This window comes from Rattus norvegicus, chromosome 19 (assembly GCF_036323735.1).
Source record: "Rattus norvegicus strain BN/NHsdMcwi chromosome 19, GRCr8, whole genome shotgun sequence".
Lineage (NCBI taxonomy): Eukaryota > Metazoa > Chordata > Mammalia > Rodentia > Muridae > Rattus > Rattus norvegicus.
Window position 1 is genome coordinate 11,469,957 of NC_086037.1, and position 19,182 is coordinate 11,489,138.

General features: G+C 43.9%; 1 protein-coding gene across 4 annotated transcripts in view; it reads left to right on the forward strand.

Annotated features, from left to right (window-relative positions):
- Positions 1 to 19,182, forward strand: part of Ces5a (carboxylesterase 5A) — a 306,059-nt gene that overhangs the window by 271,128 nt on the left and 15,749 nt on the right. For 2 of the 4 annotated variants that reach the window (XM_063277997.1, XM_063277996.1), the window contains 4 exons: positions 10,004 to 10,142; positions 12,184 to 12,317; positions 14,404 to 14,557; positions 17,154 to 17,258. In XM_063277997.1, the coding sequence (XP_063134067.1) occupies positions 12,187 to 12,317; positions 14,404 to 14,557; positions 17,154 to 17,258 (390 nt within the window). In that variant the 5' untranslated portion in view covers positions 10,004 to 10,142; positions 12,184 to 12,186. Of the gene's footprint in view, positions 1 to 5,361; positions 5,576 to 6,450; positions 6,656 to 10,003; positions 10,143 to 12,183; positions 12,318 to 14,403; positions 14,558 to 17,153; positions 17,259 to 19,182 lie in introns of those variants that run through there. The other 2 variants (NM_001012056.2, XM_063277998.1) reach the window with 2 other exon arrangements.

The following is a 19,182-nucleotide window of genomic DNA, read 5'->3' on the forward strand; positions in this document are numbered from 1 at the left end:
AGACTTTAGGGGAAATCTGGGTGTTCCTGGTTTTCCAATGGACCATCCCAGGCCCCATGGCATGCTTAATGCCTCAGTGCCTGGCTTTGGCTTAGGAGACCTTAGCTTCTTCCAAGGTTATATATGGAGCTTCTCGTTTAACTCTGCTATCCTTGTGATTGAACCCTGTGTCTAATTTTCAGCACAGTCTAGGTACTAGGAATAAAGGCTCTCTTTCAAAGCTGCCCACAGGCCCCTTGACTTGCACATCATGTTGACAACAGATTCTACTGAAGCTCACTTTTCCCTTCAAGTTTCCAAGGCAGTTAACAGCCAGCCAATGCCATGCTTCAAACTCTCTTACCTCTATCTATGTCTGGTGCGGTTAGAGCTTAGGTGCTCTCACAAGCTGCCCTTCTACTGGGAGTCTTCCTAATCTATCAGTGCTAGCAATCTGAGGCCACTGGACTAGCAAGTAATTGCATTTTATAGTTTCACTGTGTTCTTTCTTCTGGTTCTTTTAATGCCAGTGGACTTAATTTTGTTTCCTGAAAGCAAAACCTGGTACAAGGTTTCTCAAACAACAGCAACAACAACAACAACAACAACAACAACAACAACAACAAAACAGATTGAGAGAGAGAGAGAGAGAGAGAGAGAGAGAGAGAGAGAGAGGGAGAAGGAGAGGGACAGGGAGAGGGAGGACCAAGTTGGGCTATGTGTGCATTATAGACAATATAACTGTCACATGAGTGCACACATTATAGACGAGATTACTGTCAGAATAGTGAGACTTTGGGTTCTCGGTAACAATGAGAATCTAACTTCTCTAAGTCTCTGGCCTTCTGAGCAGCATATAGAATGCCTCCAGAACCCTCCTTGCTGTTGTGGCCCTCTCATTGACAGTTGCTGTCAGGGCTTTAACTGTCCTGTAATTACAGTTTCATTTGAGTCAAAGATATGTTTGTATATGTTCCAGTCTGAGTCTGATTGAGATCTCAGCTCTCATCTGAGTTTTCTCCCTCAGGGTTCAGTAGAGCAGCCTGGAAAACAGGGAGAAGTGGTCAAAGGTTAGCGTCTCTGGGCCACTGGTCTATGCTCCTGATGAGAGAACATTTGGGACCAGGGAGGTAGTGGCAATTGAAAGGGTGAATTGATTGTGGGCCAAGTAGACAGAGAAGCAAGACTGGCCTTCCTGGTCTTATTGTTCCTCGTTTCTTTTTTTTTTTTTTGGTTCTTTTTTTTCGGAGCTGGGGACCGAACCCAGGGCCTTGCGCTTCCTAGGCAAGCGCTCTACCACTGAGCTAAATCCCCAACCCCTGTTCCTCGTTTCTTATTCCATTCTCCTCAGATGTATAAGATTTGCTGTTAAGAGGTAAGGAAGTTAGCTTCAAGGCCCAGATGTGTCCATTACTGTGATATTGAACAAGCGTGCTACTACATAAAACTTCGATTCCTTATATGCAAGTTGAAGAATTTTATTACACATGTGAGGGTTTTAAACTGGGGCCTGGTACCTATAATACTCCCTATCAGTGGAAGGTGAGACACTCAGAGGTGTGTCCTATGTGATAACAAGATAGCATGTTTGAAGCCACTTTGAAAGTTTTAACAGTAAACTACTGACTTCTGATTGGACAGAAATGGGCACAGATACCCAGTCAGGAAGAATGTTTGTGGCTGCCACACAGGAAGACTGGGAACGAAGGAGATTAAAGTAACTGGCAGGGAGCACATTGGCCTTCATCCTGGCTCACATGACTTTTGAGGTGGCAAAATTTGTGTCTTCAAAGCCAGTCACCTGCCTGTCAGCAACCTCCCTCCTTTCCTGTGGAAATGTCTCTGCTTCTTTGTCAGGTTCCCATGGTCTCACAGGCAGGTCTGGAAACCTCACACTTATGACCCTAGGACATATCATCATTAAATGTCTGAAAAGCTGTCATTTATAATGCAGGGAAACTGAGGCCCAAAGGAGAGGAATGATTTGTTCAAGGATACCTTCTATTCTAAGGGAGAATCAAAGTAGAATCCAGGTCTCCATTAAGAATTATGGAATTAATTACCCATTAAGGCCATGGGTAAGAACATCTAGTAGCTTAGGGCTGCTCCACCAAGAAGTGCTGGCTTGGAAAGGCAGGGAGAGAAAATCATACTCTTCTTTAGGACATTTTGGAGACCAGTTTGTGGGGAGGATTCAGACTTGGATTCTACTTGGACAAACACCATTGTCCAACCTACTGTAGGTTCCAGATCTGAACAGAACACTTTGACATCTACAAAGCTATAAAGGTAGTCTGGCTGCAGTCAGTGTCCTGCTGCTCATGTGTTGAAATAGCCAGTGAACCCGACTCAGATGAAAAATGAACACACCTTAATCAAAACTAAAATTGTTAAAGCTTCTTGTGAATTCTCTCAGTAGCAGGTATGTATGTGAGCATTCATTAGGCTCTTTACATGTCCAGAATTGCATGCGTACGTGTGAGCTTCTCAGGCAAGCTGGGAATGGTTTAGACATTCCCTCTCCTCCACCGACAAATTGCCAGAGGTTTTGGTCACCTCAAAGACGGGCAGTTTAAAGTGCCAGGTCTTTCTTATTTTTCTTTTTCTAGCTTTAAAAAGTGAGGTTTAATTAGTGTATAATATACACTAATATATTAGTGTAACATGTAAACAGCCAGGTTTTAACCTAAACATCTCTTTTCCTCCTTAGTTGAAGCTTATAGTCTACTAGGGTCTAATCTCCTATGTTGGTCATTGGGATTCAGGGAAAATTTGCAATATTTTAATTTTATTTATACATATATTTATTTTATTGAAAAATAGATTTTTCCTCATGTAATATATCTTGATTATGTTTTCGCGTCCCTCTACTTCCACCTCCTCCCCACCTTCCCTCCCAGCTGGATCCACCCCCTTTCTGTCTCTTGTTAGAAAACAAACATGCTTCTATGGGATAATAATAAAATATAAACAATAAGAAAAAATATAAGATGAAACAAAAGCTATCATGCCAGAATTAGATAACACAAACAGACAGATAGAGGCCGAGAGAAGGCATGAGAAACAGAGACCCATTCAGAAATCCCATAAAACACTACGTTGGAAGCCATAATATATATACACAAAGACTGCAGGGTAAAAAGAGAGAAGAGAAAAATATATAAATTAAAATAAGGTAAAATGAAAATGAAAACGTAATAAGATGAAATGAAAATAAAACAGGAAGAGCTATGACATGACATTATGAGACAAGACAGCTCCACAGATGTGACTGAGTTTGTCTTCTGTTGGCCATCTTTGGCTGGGCCTGCAGCCTACGCCTTCTCTCTTCATGCGGCCTCTGTCTCTATGAGCTCAGATGACTTCCGTCTTGTGGATTTTGAGGGCCCCGTTTTCTTGGTATCCTCCAGCCCCTCTGGCTCTCATACACCGGAGCTCCCTGATCCTTGGGGGCTGTGGATTTCATGGAGACATCTCATCTAGGACTGAGTATTCCAAAGTTTCTCTCTCTCTCTGCATAATGTCTGGCTGTGGGTCTTTGTATTTATCCCCCTCTGCTGCAGGGGAAAGCCTCTCTGATGATGGCTGGGAAAGACACTGGCCCGCCTTTCTGGCTGGAGCCTAGACACACACACACACACACACACACACACACACACAAAATCATTAGTTTTTTTATTTACCTGTGTGTGTGTGCATGCCTACACGAATCTATGTGTCCTGTACCTGCAGGTGCCTGTGAAGTCAGAGGATGTGGAATTTCTTGGAAATGGAGTTAGAGGCCATTGGGAGTGGCCTGACATGTGTGCTGGGAACTGAACTCAGGTCCTCTATAAGAGTAACCAGTGCTCCTAACTGCCAAGCCATCTCTCTAGTCTCAATCAGTTCTTAATGTTAACTTAAAGCATTGGAGATTTTTTGCCGAGTCAGGAGCCAGACTTCCATGGATTTCGCAGTCACCTTTCTACAGTTTTGGTGAACCAGCAGTACGTAGGAGTGGAGTTGGGAGCAGGGAGAGGAGGACCAGCTGGAGTAATTCAATCCTTCATGGATTTACGGAGTGTCTTTGCTTAAACAAAGAGTATTCACCAGTCGCTGGTTCTGACTTTGAGAAACTCCGTTATTGTTTCTTGAATAGAGTTTTGTGTCCAGCAGGAATTTAATACTTGCTCATGACTCACCATGTGAACGTTCTTGAGGTGACTACCCAGAAATCTGTGAGTTAGATGGATACTTCCCAAACCTACTATTATGGTTTTCAAATCATAGAGCCTGGTACCCAAATCGCCAAGGGATGGGAGGATTCGTTTTTACCAAGTACCAGTCCAATCTACCAGCACTTGGGAAATCCTCTTCGAGGCTCTTGACTAAGTGAGGTGTGAAGCCATAGGGGAAAGTGAGGCTGTTCCTGGTTCTTGCTCTGGATCCCCAGGATCTACCAGAAGTTTCCCAGAGCCCTTACCTATATCGGAATGAGCACTCTGATAAGCAATCAGAATGCTAAAGACAAATCCGGTGGCATTGATATCATAACTCCATCTCTTTAGACCTGATATATAGGTATAGCTTAGTATATAGGTGGGAAACCCTAGGTGTAGGTTAGTTGCAGAGGGCTGACTCAAGACACAATTCAAGCCAGCAAAAAATGTGATAGTGAGGTCAAAGAATTAATTTTTAAAAAAATTGAAAATGTCTTTAAAAAAAACTTGACCCACAACACTTCCATAAAACAAGTGTGTACTAAAGGTGAGGAGTCCCTGTAACTTTAGCAAACATACATTTTGTTCAGTTTGCCCACGTCCTTACCATGCCCGATTGCCTCTCTCCTGGTCATCTTCATTCACTGCAAGTTTGTAGCCTTTCCAGGATTCTGTCAGCATCTGATATGAATTGAATATCACATATTTCCTACAGGAGCAGGTGTCCCTAGCTAGTGATGCTCTTTTGAGATATTATGGAAGCTTTGGGGTATGAAACACCTGGGGGAAGTGAGTCACTTAGGGCAGGTCATTGAGGGTTTCTCATTTTTGGCTTCTTCCTATGTCCTTCTCTCTGCTTCCTGCTTGTTATGGTAAAACCTTCCACCACCACACATATCAACTGCCATAAACTCTTTGAAACCATAGGCCCAAACAAACCTTTTCATGATTTCTTCAGATTGGGGGTTTTATTACAACAAAGGGATATCTGACCCACACGGCATCTGCATGTGAAAACCCTAGCTAGCAGATCCTAAGAGTCCTTCTAATTTCTGTCATCCTATGAGTTCAAATCTATAAGGCGCTTTTTCTCAGGACAAATGTTAATCATTACCTACTCCGTATGTAAATCAGAACTGGAAGGTCCCGTTTGACCAATTCTCTGAAAATCTTGCCTTAACCTTATTCTTGATTTCTTCTGCGTCCCATGTCTTGCCTTTGGGGTGCCTGTCTACTCACAGGCAGCACATTCCGGTCCCTGACAGAAGTTCTTTGAGGCCAGAAGCAACCGTGGATATCCAGACAGTTCAGGCACACCAACCAGATGAGTGGGGACTGGGTGCATACAGGCCAGGCCCTAATCTGGGTCCTTTGGATCTTTGCAGCCATCATCAGGGGTGAGATGACCTGTGGGAGATGAGGGCTCTCAGGCTATAGGAGAAGGGCAGGATTTTCTATTAGGGGAAATGAACCTATTTCCCAGAGGTCTCAGGGAGGTGGGCATGGAGACGGATGTGTAGACCTTGGGTTCCTCACACCCTGTAAGGAAAGGTGTCATCCTGGGCGCTGGTAAGACATGTGGACTGGAGCCTGTGTTCTATGGTGTAGGCTGTGGAGACAGGACTTGCCCAAATGACAGGGAAAATGATGCCAGACTCCTGGGTCCTGCTAAGTAAGTAAGGCTTCATGCTCTGTGCAAAACCCAAGAGGCTTATATGCACTATCTTCAAACTCTTGTAAGCTTCCAGCTATCATTATGAGCATTTTCTTTAACATTCTCACTGACATATTCATTTTCCTAGGTAACCAAAGCAGCTGCCTAAGTCATCCAAAGACTCTATGGCTATTATTGCTCAGGGGTCCATCTAGGCTAAAATTTAAATTTTAAGAAAGTTTACTTAGTTTGTAAAAATGTCACCATCCAGAAACTGCAGGCCGCAGGCAATGACTGACGTGTGGAGGTTTTGTGGTGAGTATGGAAATGACAAGATTGTAGTAGACTCCACAGTCCTTTTGGCACCTACCAAGCACCAAAGAAAGGGCAACTTTGGTGTGGTAGAAGAGAAGTTCTTTGGTGTGGTGGTGGGCTCTCAGAAGCAACTGAGGCAGGGCCCCGTGATGGTGGTTTCCAAGCAATCCTGAAAGAAGAGGGCCTTGTCTCAGAGAGAAGGTCCCAGCTACTGTACCCTCTGGATGGAGAAAGAGTCCCAGCATGGCTGATTGTTTCCCTCTTTCCAGTCAGCTTTCTCAGCCCTGCCTTGTGTTTCCTCAGGGTCTGTGACTGAAGAGCCACATAGGTATACCAGGCTGGGATGGGTGCAGGGGAAGCAAGCCACTGTGCTGGGAAGACTTGAACCTGTGAACGTGTTTCTTGGGATCCCCTTTGCTGCACCCCCTCTCGGACCTCTGCGGTTTTCCAATCCACAGCCTCCGATCCCATGGCACGATTTGCGAGAAGCCACTACCTATCCCAATGTGTAAGTCACAGGTGGCTTGTGTCTCTGGGAACTTGAAGAGATTGTTGAAGGGCAATGCAGATCAGAAAGTCTGGGAGCAGAGGAGAGGAAAGATGGACCTGGAGGTGGGAGGACACAGGTCTGGGTGTTTCCGTGTCTCAGCTCTCCCACGGTGTCTGCTCAGCAGAGTTGCTGGAACATTGTTAGGAATGTTTGGTTCCTTGGTCTCTTCAAAGCTTCCGAATCAGACTCCCAGAGCTGGGTCCAAGAATTTTAATGATCGGAAAGCTCTTTGGGGTTCTGAGTCCTGAGAAGGTGTAGGAAGTGGGTTCCAGTCTTTCAATGAAAGGGGTTTTCCTGATGTTTCTATGTGACCCTTCACCCTGGGATGACCTTTGTGGTCAGTCTGGGTGAGGGTTTCTGAGAGCATAATGACAGTGTGAGTATGTGTATGTCAGTGTGTGTGTGAGTTTGTGTGTATCTGTCTGTGTCTGACTGCATGTATATCTCTCTCTGTGTCTGTGTCTATGGATCAGTGTGTCTGTGTCTGACTATGTGTGTTTGTTAAAGTCTGTGTGTCTGTGTCTATCAGTGTGTCTATCTGTGTCTGACTGTGTGTGTCTGTGTCTAACTGCATGTCTGCTAATGACTGTGTGTTTGTGTCTGTCTGTGTCTGTGTCTGACTGTGTGTGTGTCTTTGTCTGACTCTGTGTGTGTCTGTCTGTGTCTGACTATATATGTATATGTATATGTATATGTATATGTATATGTATATGTATATGTATATGTATATGTATATGTGTGTCTGTGTCTGTGTCTGTGTCTGACTGTGTGTGTCTGTGTCTGACTCTGTGTTTGACGTGTGTGTGTGTGTGTGTGTGTGTGTGTGTGTTCGTGTGTGTGTATACATACATATGCTCTAAACTCCCATAGTCTCAGTTGTGTTTCATGCAAGGCCAGGCCCTCAGTGGGAACTCCATAGATGCCTGTAGAATGGTTTTATAAATGGCTGCTGCCTTAGTTATTTTTCTTGTCTCCATGACTAAAATCTGACAGGAAGCTACTTGAGGGAAGAAGGGCCGATTTTGGCCCACAGTTTGAGCAGACAGGATCTACCGTTGTAGGGAAGGCTCAGCAGAGTCTGTGGAGGCAGGAGACTGCAGCTGAGACTCCTCATATCTGGGCCAATGAGGAGGAGGCAGAGAACAGGGTTTGCTTCTGCTCCTTTCTCCCCTTTCCCTCACTGTGAGACTCAGCCCACAGGATCCATTTAGGGTAGATTCTCCCAGGGAGCATCTCCTAGGAGACTCCAAATGCAGTCAAGTTGCCAATGAAGATTAGCTGTCACAGATGCCTCTGTGACCCAAGAGGCTTAGGAGGCAAGTAGCTCCCAGTCAGTGAAGAGTCCCAGGGCCAGCAGAGTAACAAGTTACCACATTAGTTGCAGAAGAGTTAGGGAACACTGTGTAGGGTGGGGAGTGAAGAAAGAATCTTTTGCACTGTATGGAAGCATCGCCTGTCAATAAAAATGCTATCGGCCTAAGCCTTAAAGGGCCCTGGGGATGCCCAATTCTTCTGCTTTTCTGAGTTCTTAGGTTGAGTCACATGGGTCCCAGGCTAAAGGAGTACTTTGGTACTAGGACATTCCCTACACCACAAGAGATGGCTTCAAGTGGCTCACCTGTGAACTGGAAATAATATGATAAAACCCATTAGTTGGCTTTTTTATTTGATTTTTGCTTGTTTATCCATTCAATTATTCATTCAACTCATTGAGAACCAACTCCAAAATTGGATACCATTAGGTCTTGGGGAATTCCACAGTGAACTAAAGAGATTCTTCAGTCTATAATGAATTACATCTTTGTAATTTGTACATTGTAAACTGAAAATATATTTAATTTCCTTATTGACCCTACCCCACATCATCCCCCCAACCTGAATATGTGCCCCTGTGATACTGTGACCATTCACCTATACAACCAAATAGCTGCGCATTAGGCTTACCCAGGTAAAAATCAAAACTTGGCATTTGAAGTTTGGTTTCTATGGATTACATATTGATTTTTTTTATATCATAAAGTTGAGAAACCCACAGGATCATTGTGTGTTGGGCACTGTCATCACAGCCTCCCTGAAGGAGGATGTAGACCAATAACGACAGAGGGCAGAGAAAAATAATTAAAATGTAAGGAGCCAAGGCAACCACCAGGGGTCAGAGAAGACAACTGAGAGGCAAGAATTACCTATCCCAGCTTTAAGGAAAGGTCAGGCATCCTCAGGGGAAAGCAGTGAGGCCTGAATTTATGAATGACAACATACAAAGAAGCAAGGAGCATAAAAGCTCCCAAACGAATGTATTTCAGTGATGTCTTCTCCTTGTTCATGAGTGTCCACTCCTATCAAGGAAACAATAATAATGGAGCAGTTAAGAATGACAGAAGTATATATATGCACACACACACACACACACACACACACACACACACACACACAGAGACACACACAGACACACACACAGACACACAAACACATAGACACGCACACAGACACTACACACACACACACACACACACACACACACACACACACACACACACAGTTTCCCTTCGATCACCCCTTAGCCCTTGGGCTAAGATCAAATGTAGTATGTTCTCATTGTTAGAGTGTGTCAGACTCTTTGCTAGGAACTGTGGGATGCAGAAGTGATTAATCCAGACTCAGAGGCCTTTTAGCTGCTCACATTTGACCTGCTAATGTCACATACAAGCCTAGGGCAAGGTGTAGGGGATAACCCACATTCAGGTGGGTGTTTCTAAAGAAGACCTATGGTGACTTGGTGAAACCTCAGGTGGCTTGTTGGGGGATGAGTATTTGGAGTGAATCTGAGATGGAGAACAGAACATTTAGGGAGAAGCAATCCAGGCAGAGATAGCTTGTGCAAAGCCTGGGCTCAGAGCCTTCCTACATCTGTCTGGGTGCCTGACACAGAGGCGATCAAAAGATCCCATTGTTTCTCTGGCTGAAGATGAAAGACTGGTGGAAGCAAGCTTTTGCAAAGCAACTCTGGTGGGCACAGGCAGGGCGTGTGCCCAGGGTTAATGACACAGCTACTCTGGACAATGAACTTTCCTATCCAGGAACTGTATCAAAGGGGCTCATCACATGTTAGTTTACTTGTTTGTTTCTGAAAAAAGGAGGCCCAGGGCACAGTCAGATTCTGTGCCAATCATTTTGACGTGCCTTTGTGCTCAGAAGGGATGCCTGGGCCTTGCTTCTGTCCCAGGAAAGCATGGTGCCGTAGATGCTGGAGAGATTAATTTTCCTCCTACCTCTCTTTCCCCTCGCCCTCCTCTCCCTCACTCTCAGGTGCTTTCAGAACTTAGAGTGGCTCTTCATATATCAAAACCTGCTCAAAGTACATTACCCTAAACTTGGAGTGTCAGAGGACTGTCTGTACCTCAACATTTATGCACCAGCCTACGCCAATGATGGCTCCCGTCTCCCGGTAAGGCTGCCTGCTGCACTGGGGATCTGTTAGCAGGCCTGGAAACTAGCTAGGCATGGGGCATCTAGAGTTAGATTTAGCCTCCTCTTGGGTAAGAGGAAAAGCCCATCACACAAGTAACTCAAAAAAACAAAACAAAACAAAACAAAACAAAACAAAACAAAACAAAACAAAACATAATGGAAGCTGTCCTTTGCATTGTCTCTGTTGAATATTTCAATGGTAGAGGTTTTAACAGTCAATTTTCATTTTTCCCCCTCAATGGTATTGAAGTCTGTATTTCTTAGAAAAGATACATTTTGATTGTTATTTTTTTTTTAGTTTGAGAACGCCCTTTTAAAAAATATAATTGAATTATTCAACTTTTCTTATCTAATTGAGACAGTCAGGTATGTAGAATGAAGGAAGGCTTCTTTCTATAGTCTTCATCTTAGATACTACCTCCCTCTCAGCACTCTCTCTCCATGCCTCTGTAAGGAAAGAGCCTTTCCACATATGACAATAACATTTATCAAGTATTTACTGTGCACCAGGCATTGAACATTGCACTATTTAACTCAGTGTGTAAAAGTGGTTGAACCCATTTTGCAGATGACAAAGTTGAGGCACAAGGAGTGCACACATGCGTGCTCTATGTTGTACAAAGCTTCCCCTCCATGGCTTTCTTCTTTTTCCTTGACTCGAGGGCTATTGTCTTGGATAAGGGGTTGGATGAACAGAAGGGATTTATTATGAACTATGAAAGTGACGATACCATTTGAATAGCATTTTGTGTTTCTTGATCCTACTTTTTCCTAAATAAGAGAAGATTTCTATACTCCCCCTCTCTGCCTCCTTTACATTGAAGATGAAAGAAAGAAAGAAAGAAAGAGAGAAAGAAAGAAAGGAAGGAAGGAAGGAAGGAAGAAAGAAGGAAGGAAAGAAAGAAAGAAAGAAAGAAAGAAAGGAAGAAAGAAAGAAAGAAAGGATGGACCTAAAGAAATCTCTTCAGCTTAATAATGTCTTAGTAATTTGTCTTATCACTATGAGAGAACACCCAGGCAAAAGCAAGTTTAGGAAGAAAGAGTTGATTTTGGCTAACAGTTCTAGGGGTCAGTCTATCATGGCAGACAAGTCACATCCTCTGTTGCTCCCACTGGATCTGCAGTTAGGACCAGAGATATGTTTGATGATGCTCACCAAGGTCTCTTCTCTAGTGTAGCCCAGGACGCCAGGCTCAGGTTCAGAAGAGTCTTTCCACCTTAGTTCTCCTAATATAGATAGTCTTTCACAGCTATGCCCAGAGGCTAACCTAATCTAGACAGCCCCTCACACACTCACTTGGAAGCATGTCTTCTAGGTGACTCTAGAGCCTTCCTAACATTACAACCCTTTGGAATAGTTCCTTGTCCTATGATGACTCCCTGGTCCAAAGTTATTTTCATTGCTACTTTTAACTGTAATCTTGGTATTGTTATGAATCATAATGTAAATGTCTGCATTTTCTGATGGTCTCCGGCGACCTCTGTGAAAGGATCATTTGACCCCAGGGGGGTCGCAACTCACAGGTTGTGAACTGCTGTTCTAGTGCCTGTGAAGTTGATAGTTTTAACTTTACAACTTTTCCCCTTATAAACCCTACAGTGATTTCTGTCTTCCTGTGAGTCACAGACTCAGTGAGTTTCAGTTACTGGTCTCTGAGCATTTGAACGGAATCAATGCTGTTTTAACTAATGCTTTGGTTGCAGACTCTTATTTGGACCTCACAGAATCCTCCTAAGTGAGGTAGTTATACTCGTTACAACTCTTACTTCAGTAGGGAGGGGGGGGAAGAGCCCAGGGTGGTTGAGTAGCCTGTCAGTACACACTCAACTAATCCAATCTACTCACTGAGATGCCAGGAGTCTATATGTTTACCCCTGGGTCTATTCAAAAGACAAGACCTAGGAGCCTACTTAAAAAGAAGAGTGAGACACTTACATTTTCCTCAATTTAAAAAAAAACAAACAAAGAATCCAACACGCATGGGGAAGGATTGACTCGAGTGACTCTGTCTCCTCAGGTCATGATGTGGATACCTGGAGGTGGCTTTGAGACTGGCTCGGCCTCCATCTTCGATGGGTCTGCCCTGGCTGCCTATGAGGACGTGTTGATTGTGACCATCCAGTACCGCCTAGGAATATTTGGATTCTTCAAGTGAGTCTCTTCCGGTGAATGGCGCTCCATATCACAAAGGGAAGTGGCGTAGCAATTGTGGATGACTGAACCTTCAGTAGCACTGAGTAAATTAGGTCCTAATTAGCTTGGCAATTTAGCACATTAATATAAAACTGCTCAGATCCTAGCAGTTTAAAAAGACCTTTCTCATCAAGGACACTCTAGGTTTGTGCCCCAGATACAGAACAGATGTCCTTGCACACAGTTAACCGGGACCCTAGGACCCTTCCACCTTGTGTCTCTGACACAGATGCTCTCCATCTTTATTTGACCAGCAATGAAGAAAGCATGTAGGGCCACACAGGAGACGCACTCCCGGGTCAGCCTCAAGGAGGCATTCACCACTCTGTTCACATACCACTGGGTAGAAGGCATTCACAAGACCCACAGAGCTGCAAAGGAGACAGTGGTGTAGCACAGTGGTGAGACCTGGAATTTTGTGAATCTGATAGTCCGGGACAAGCCCAATTGGGCAGGGAGCTGGATGCCATGATGTTTATGGAATTTGGGACTTTATCTTTTATAGACTGGGAGGGTCCTAGAAGTGGCCTGCTCAGAGAAGAATAGCAGGAAGCAGTACTTTGGGAGAGACTGGAGTCTAGACCATGATTGACTGCTGTTCATTAACAAATGAGGGGGCAGCAGTAGGGAGGCTACTGCCGACTTACTGAATCTATGGAAGGTTGAACCATAGAAGCAAGAGGAAGCAAATGTAACACAGTGTGCCTGTTATCTATCTTTCCAGCAGTCCCACAGAGCAGGCACTATTTTTATCCTTAGTTTCATGAGGAATTTGAGGCCAAGTGGTTAGATGACTGGCCCAAGGCTACCCGATAAGCAGTGAATTCTATGCCACACCTAGAGATCTTAGTGACTTCTATGAGGTGGTTCTCCCTCTGGGAGGAACGGAACCACTGTGGGACACACTATGGAAGGAAGGTTAAATTGACAGGGCTTGGAGAGGGCTGAGAATGAAAACTTAGCCTTAGCCAGCCATGGTTACAGGCAGACAGAGGGATGTAGAAGAGGGAACAGGTTTGAAAACCTAAGGATAGTAGGGGATAGGATGCTGAAATTTCTCTCACAGCTTGCAAACCACATGGCAGTTCTGGGTCCCAATATTTCTTTGTTTTCTTATTTCATGCACTTCCCCATGAGTTGCCCAATAATTTTGGGAAGCATGGGACTTTATGAGACACATGCATTGAGTGTGATTACACGAGTGGATTCTGAGGGCAGAATCGTTGACTCCTATTTTTTTTTCCCGATCTTTCTGACAAGGAGATTTAATATGTCTGTGCCTGAATTTCCCAGTCTGTTTAGAAGGGATGAGTATAATGGTGGGACATTCATAAATTTATCTGACAAGAATTGACACAAGCATGGCGTTGGGGTAGTGTGCCATTATCCTCTCTGTCTAGCATGGAGGGCACATGGGGTGGTGGGGTGTATAGCCTAGACTCTCTCCACTCAACCCTCAGAGCCTCTTGCCAATGGCGCAGGCTGAAACCCAAGCAGTGCAGTTTCTAGAGGCCAACCTTTCAGGGCAGGACAGAGAAAATCCAGAGAGGCAAAGAGGACAATGTCCAGAGCCATCTGTCTCACAGGCTGTGGAGATTTTAAGAGTCAGCCAAACATTTCTTGGGGCCGTATTGGGCACACTTGCTGCTGTGGGTACTGCCTTTATTGTTAATAAGGAGGCAATTTGGGATTTTGTTATTCATTGGAATTTCTTAGTTCAAGAAAGCCTGGGTCAAGGGGGCAGAGATAACTCTTAGCAACCAAACACTTTAGGGGTCCATGTGTTAAGGGGAGCCAACAACACCCTAACATTAGACATAAAATACTGCCTGTGTACTTCTCTTAAGGACCATTTTTGCATTTTTGAGGAAATCACAAAACATAAGGGCAAGGCCTTGTGCCCTCAGCGTGTGCAGAGTTCTGGTTCCCAATGTCCTGCCAGCTCACACCTGACAGGGACTAGGGACTGGGGACCTGACCTGACTGGGGACTGCAGGACTCATGCTAGCTAGCTAAGAACTTTCACTTTGCCTCTTGCTCCCAGCACACAGAACCAGCATGCCCCTGGGAACTGGGCCTTCCAGGATCAGTTGGCTGCCTTGCAATGGGTTAGGGAGAACATCAACTACTTCGGTGGAAACCCTGACTCTGTGACCATCTTTGGTGGCTCGGCAGGAGCCATAAGCATTTCTAGCCTCGTGAGTTTTCTGCTTTATGACTTGGCTGTGGGGTGGTGGTGGTTTTCGTCATAAAGACAACAGACATCATCTACATTTGCTTGGTCCCCTTGTGTTGAATACATATAACATTTTTTATTTCCTTAGGGTTAAAAAAAGACACTTGTATAAATTCTTTGAGAGTTTTATATGTGCTGACAATGTATTATATCCATTCCCTTCCTCTTCTAAACTCCTCCAAGAGGCAACTCTCCAAGCCTCACATCCTTTTTACTTTGAATAACCCACCTAGTTCAGTTTGTGCTGCCCATGTCCACATCAGTGTGGAGTGGCCCACTGAAGTAGAATATACATTTTAAAGAATATATATTGCTTCGTAGACAAGTTGAGAGGCTGGGGCACAATCTATTTCATTGACAAGACAGCTGTCAACAGGAGAGTTTAGATAAATACCTAAGGTTACACAATGAGTGATGATTTGAGGGGGAAAAAATCCCTGTGTTTGTAGAGTCAAATCTTTATAATCTAGTCTTCTGTACTGGTAAGCACTTGTTGATAGTTCTCTACCTTCTCTTCCTCCTCCTCCTCTTCTTCCTCCTCCTTCTCCTCTTCCTCCTCCTCCTCTTCGTCCTCCTTTTCCTCCTCCTTCTCCCTCTCCCTTTCTTTCTCCTCCCTCTCCCTCTCCTGCCTCTCCCTCTGCCTCTCCCTCTCCTCCTCTCCCTCCTTTTCCTCCTCCCTCTCCCTCTCCTTCTGCCTCTCCCTCTCCCTCTCCTCCTCCCCCTCCTCCTCCCCCTCCCCCTCCTCCCCCTCCTCCTCCTCCTCTTCCTCCTCCTCCTCCCCCTCCTCCTCCCCCTCCTCCTCCCCCTCCTCTTTTTCCTCCTCCTCCTCCCCTTCTTCTTCTTCTTCTTCTTCTTCTTCTTCTTCTTCTTCTTCTTCTTCTTCTTCTTCTTCTTCTTCTTCTTCTCTCTCTCTCTCTCTCTCTCTCTCTCTCTCACACACACACACACACACACATACACACACACACACACAGGGTAGGAGCCCCTGAAGGAAGAACAATCACATCTTGAACCAGGAAACCAGGAAGTAGTGAGATACATGCAGTTGGGCCTGCTTAGTTACCACTCTCTCTGGAGAGCCACTTAGGTCCTTTCTAGCACCAGAGGCCCCTCCTCAGCTCTACCTTTTTCACACTTTTTTCCAATACTGTGGTCCTGGAGACTAAACATCTAGTATTTGGACCTCCTTACAGGCAGGGGGGGTCACACAAACCGTAGCATTATTCTCTGGAAAAACTCATTTAAACACGAATAAGGAAAGACATTGAAAGACCTGTAGATGTGCATATAATAACATTAATTTCTCCCTGGAAACAGGATGTAGGAATTTTAGAGTTTGTCTGCTGAGTTTGGATGTGTATCTTTTTGTATAAATCGGCTGCAGAACTCACTGGCTTTGAATACAGTTTCTGAGCCTTTTATTTTCCAGTTAGCATCTATATTCAAAGTAACTTGTAGTTTGCAAAGTAGCTTGTACTCTTATACTGTTGTAACAGTATGGCAGGGTTTTATAGTTCTCTAAAATATTTCACTCTTACCCATACCAATTTTTTTTAGCCACTCATATTTACCAATATTTCCCTAGACACAATGCTTTTTTTTCATATGGGAAGGCCACTGGTTTGGATGATAGTCCCTCGGCTGTGTAATTACAGTAACTTGTGTAGTTGGCAGTGCAACATTGCAAACTTCATACCTGACTGTTGGGAAATAGAATAGAAATGTATGAATCTGCTGGAAAATGGCTTGTCCCCACATGGTCAGCATTTCCCTGACATAAATTAACATGTTAACCAGAGTCCAGTTACATAGTAGTGGGTCAAGAGGGTTTCTGCTGTGCAGTGGCCACCAGTACTCAAGGTAACTTTATGTTTTCAATATTGCCTTCTAAGGAGGACTATGGTAACCCACTTTGTGTATATGATAAGTGCCATCCTTCCTGAATGAAATCGATCAGGCACTCAGTTGATGTTAGCAATCGGGCAACCTCTGAGGAAGGGGAGGGGCTTGTGGGGGAGGAGCTGGCCACAGAAGGGCTGGCTTCAGAGGTTACCTCATATTCATTACTTCTTCCACCCTAAATAAAAAAAAAATCTATGACACAAATGCAACTTTTGCTACAGTGTTTCAGGGGAATAAACTGATGCTTGGAAATATTAAGTAACTTGCCAATAGCAAGGGAATAAAGATACTAGACGCCATGCCAGAATAGCTGTAAGTGTTCCTGAAGCCAATCATGGAGGTCCATGCCTGAAATCCTGGCACTCGGAGACTGAAACAGAAGAATGGAGGGAGCTGGGGCAAGAATTCGTGAAGCGTTCCATAATTTTTTTTAAAAAATTAGATCCTATCTTCAAAGCAGAAAAACAAAATGGGAAATGGGGACTCACAGAGGTGAAATAACTCATTTCAGCCTTGAATATCCAAGCAGGGCTCTCCAGGCCAAAGCTTGGATTCTAAAGCAGACTTTCTGGGAGAATGTCTTTAAGGAAGGGATTGATCACATTGGGTGTGATTCTTGGATCACTGAAGCTGGATCTCCTACATTCTCTTTCTAGATTCTGTCTCCTTTGAGCGCGGGGTTATTCCACAGAGCCATCATGCAGAGCGGAGTGGCCATCATCCCCAGCCTGAAGAATTTTGATGATGAACTGAAACATGGTGTAGGTATACTGTTCATATCTCTCCGTAGTACTCAAAAGCCCACAGGGTGCCCTCTTCTCATACGCTTAGACTTTCTTCCTGACCATGGCAAGGGCTACTTTATGCCTATATGGAAGGTCTGTTCAACAGGAAAGGCACCAGCTATTTGTACCAATGGGTGTATGTATGCATGCCATGGAGCAGTGGCTCTCAACCTGTGGGTCACAACTCCACGAGGGGGAGTCAGATGGCCCTTTCATAGGGGTTGCTTAAGATCATCAAATAACAGAGATATTTATATTGTAATTCATTATTATTTCATTTTTTTTATATATGAGAGTATGCTGTCGCTGTCTTCAGACACACTAGAAGAAGACATCAGATCCCATTACAGATGGTTGTGAGCCATCATGTGGTTGCTGGGAATTGAACTCAGGACATCTAGAGGAGCAGTCAGTGCTCACTGAGCCATCTCTCCAGTCCCTGGCAGTTATATTAACATTAATATAATATTAGCAAATAATATATCATATATTAATTATATATTATATATTAATTAATTAATTATTATATATTATATATTAATTAATTAATATATTATATTATATTATATTAACATTAATATAATATTAGCAAACAGTGGCAAAATTACAGTAATGTAGCAATGAAAAGAATTTTATGGTTGGGGGTCAGTACAGCATGAGGAACTGTATTAAAGGGTCATAGGATTAGGAAGGTTGAGAACCATTGTCACAGAAGAAAGGAGTCCAGCTACACAATGCAACATTATTGTTGTGTCTGAGTGTGCACATATGTGTTATAATTCTTAAATAATTTTTGTGGGGATACAAATCAGTCCCAGTATTCTTATTCTGTACAGCTAATCTTCTGTGCCTATCATATTTTATGCTACCCTAGAGTGTAATGTTGAGAAAGACTCTGAGGCTGTTTCCGGGAGTGTGGTGCAGTGACTCTGGAGTTTAGGGGAAGAGGTAGGGTATATATCTCAGATATTTGTTACCCCCTGGAAATTAGTCATTCAAGACTATTTCTCTTCCTTCCTTCCCTCCTTCCCTCCCCCTCCTTCCTTCCCTCCCTCCCTCCTTCCTTCTTTTCCTTCTCTCTCCTTCCTTCCTTCCTTCCTTCCTTCCTTCCTTCCTTCCTTCCTTCCTTCCTTCTCTTGAGATGAATGTCTCACTGTTATTTTGACTGGTCTCAAATTTCTGGGGTGAAAAGGCCTTCCTATCTCAGTCTCTAGAGTATATGGGTACTACACTGTAAACCCCCTCATTCAGATCATGTGATACATTTTCTTAAACATGATGTAGAAAATAGCACACATAACCTCCGACATCTAAATAATGTCATAAGATTGTGAACTAGCTTCAGTGCAGATGAATACTGATTTGGGTAATGCTTAATTAAACAAGGCTACTTTCAACTTATGCATCACTCGTTCACTCCCAAAGCACTCATTGAGCACCTGTGGTTTCTCAGTGCTCAATTAGGACTCATGACTTTATCAACGGAGAAAGCATATTTTTCAACTAGAGAAGTCTTTTGTTATGTTGATGTTACCTGGAGTCTGTGGATTGGTATGGAAGCTTGTTCTAAAACGACCTAAAGTCACATGTAGACACTATATGTTGACCATGTATGCAACTTATATTCAGTCCTCAGAGCATTCATGACTCCCAGTTACAAAGCTCCCATAAGGACAGTTGTAAATGAATGAATGAGCTCTACAAATATGGGAAACTTGATGGTAGGCTGCAACGATGCCTGGCAATGGCTGGGGTAGGAAAGGTGGGGACACTGGAGTATGTGAGATCAGGGAACAAAGAGCATTATGGGACTTCAGTGGTCTGGAAGGGAGTCCTAGAGAAGGCAGGGCTTGGGCCTCAAATTAGAGAAACAAGTAAATCAAGCAAATATAAAATTATA